General features: G+C 40.0%; 1 protein-coding gene across 1 annotated transcript in view; it reads left to right on the plus strand. All coding sequences in view use genetic code 11, as the record gives it.

The window, feature by feature from the left end:
- EGR_08249 (hypothetical protein) overlaps positions 1 to 2,203 on the plus strand; it is a gene marked incomplete at both ends in the record, with an annotated part of 5,676 nt that extends 3,473 nt beyond the window's left edge. Inside the window, 2 exons of the mRNA XM_024497498.1 lie at positions 1,810 to 1,987; positions 2,056 to 2,203. Of these exons, the coding sequence (XP_024348093.1) occupies positions 1,810 to 1,987; positions 2,056 to 2,203 (326 nt within the window). The remainder of the gene's footprint in view (positions 1 to 1,809; positions 1,988 to 2,055) is intronic.
- Positions 2,204 to 2,637: the final 434 nt, after the last annotated feature.

Below are 2,637 nucleotides of genomic sequence, written 5' to 3' on the forward strand. Positions count from 1 at the left end.
CCGGCTAACCCCTGCGGCTAAGTAACAGTAAATATTACTTTAAAACAGAGAATCCTCAAGGAGTTTTTGGTATTTCTCGGCAACTCTACTCTAACCCACCTAGTTGATGCATGGGTAAATAAGTCAAGGCGCGATTCTAACCAGTGGATTCGCATTTGCTCAAGACCCTGGGGTGGATATTAGGAAATATCAGTTGCAAATTTAAGAGTGTATTGGGACTAAATCGCGTCCTATAAAATGCAAGGAATTTGAGAAGCTAGCTAAAATATCAATATAAAATAGCACCACTTCTCATCAGGAAAATAAATAATTTATGAACGCTCCACTTGGACACACGCATATCCTTATTGGCATCCTTGCATTAGGCGGGATACATCGGCGTTAAATTTGCCTAGGTCTTACTTGAGAATGAGATACCCTTAATTGCGCTGTTTAGCTATGAAGCACTGAACGTTGTACCCAGAACCACATTAAGGAAATACGCTACGAGATTTCGAAGTTGTGACATGCACTCTTCTGGTAATTTTTTACTTAGCAAATTAACGATGAAAGGATCGCAAAGCCTCTAATACTTCTATGTATGATGCAAATTATTTGTTTAGACTGAGGCTAAAATCCTGGACATTCCTTTAGATACCCCTTTAAGTAATAGTTGGTTTGCTTTTGAATTGATATTTTCTAGACCAATACACGATTTTCCACCCAACCAGCGCATTTACATTTTGCCGAAAGAGCAAGCCCCTATGAGTCACGTCGGGGGATTCACATCCCTGTGACCCCCTCAACAGGTGGATACAGGTATTTTACAATAGGAGATTGGTCACTGCGCATGACCTAGCTGATTCCATCATGTCCAACGGGATTTCAATCACGAGTGAATATTCGCACTGCTTAGTCGACCGGATAATACAGTAAGGGGCAAGAAGCCAAAGAAAGCCAAATTTGAGTTCAGAAGGCAAAAGTGTTGACTGCATATAGACATCCGATTCATACCCCTCTATTACTAGATATTAGCCAACTGCGTAAGAGGTAAGAGGTATTTTGATTGCCCATTCATTCATTTATCACAATGTTCTAGGATACTACTTGAAGGCTAGTACTTAGCACCTCGAACATTTGCTAATGCAGCTTTAATAAACTAATCAAGGTACTTTGACCAACAGACTCACAGAAGATGAACAAATGGATTGAAAGTGGGAATGGCGTAGAGCTCACGCTATCCCAGGTGTGCATGATGACTTGAGGTTAGCGGCTAAGTCAATTTAGAAATAACAGCGAAATTGAGAATATGAAAGATGACATGTAATAGAGATTATTGTGAGGCCAAGTAGGTCAAAAAGTAGGCATGTCAATCAGGAGACTGCATTTGGCAGGCCACCAGCTAGCACGTGCAAACACACACATTGGTCATAGACTATGAATACAACACTTTGAAATTCATCCACTAAGCAAACTTAAGAGCCTGAAAAACTTCTGAAGCGTCTGTAGACCTAAGACAACTTTCCTGTGCATAGAAAACGCATCTGTTTCCTTGAGTTTATTCAACTCAAACGGCTCTATCTGTCACTATGCTTGTGATTTCTACGTAGCTGCTCTCCAAATGAGCCACTTTCACACGAATGGAGCAAGAAAATCGGAGACCCAGTACACACAGTGGGGGCCTAGTTCCATTTGGTTGACCAAACGTCGTTTTGATTTATTGCCTTGATCTACACATATCATTCCAAATACCACGCATTCCAAATAGTTTCGACTTAGAATGATAACTTTCTGCATTTCTATATTATTTAGTGCTTTGCTAGTACACAGAAAAAAACAGCATTTACAATCCAACAAAATGTCCATTTTTCTCACTTCAAAGCGCAACGGGAGCAACTTTACTAGTTTGTTGTTTCTATGGTTATTTAATCAGTTTTCAAAGCTGTTGGAGCATTCAGTTTTGCACTTCTAACAATTTAATAAGTGAAATGTTTACAAGCTCTTATTCGTAGGTGCTTTGCACTTCGCAAGCAACGTGAGGCCCTCATTAGCATATTCTAACAAATAATTTGCCAGTTTGTCATTGTCAATAATTCCTTTTTCTTCCATTGAAAATTTCTACCAGTTCTCGGAAACATGTCTGCCTTCAATTTCTTTAGTTATGCGTTGTTTAATTTGGCTAATCAAAAAACTCACCTTTTATACTACATTTGGCCTCCCATGAACATTATCTGCTGGCTATTTTAATCCACAATGCAAAAGGCCATGTTGATGGCAAGGCGAATCTTCTATGCACACGCGCTGCACTGCAGCTTCAACAAGTGAATTGTGACTACACAATTGTTCATGTTATTTTTATTCTTATCTTCGCCCTATTTGAGGGCTATTTACTAATGGCCAAGTACAAAGCCAACCGCTGTCTCAGGTCCACTCATCGAGGTGTGATTATGGAACACTGCGGTGCAAAACTTGCGACAGTAGAATTCGGACTGCAAGGAGGACAAGTTCGAAACGTAGTCACTGAATTTCTCAAATGCCCTTTCTTAATATCAGAGCCTCAAGATACAAGGGTAGCACAGAACAGAGTAAGGGGTGGTTAGCGCACACTCAAGGAACACTTGAATCTACTCCACAGGTTCCTACCAGTTTCAAAATATA

The sequence above is a fragment of the Echinococcus granulosus genome, assembly GCF_000524195.1.
Source record: "Echinococcus granulosus chromosome Unknown EG_S00100, whole genome shotgun sequence".
Taxonomy (NCBI): domain Eukaryota; kingdom Metazoa; phylum Platyhelminthes; class Cestoda; order Cyclophyllidea; family Taeniidae; genus Echinococcus; species Echinococcus granulosus.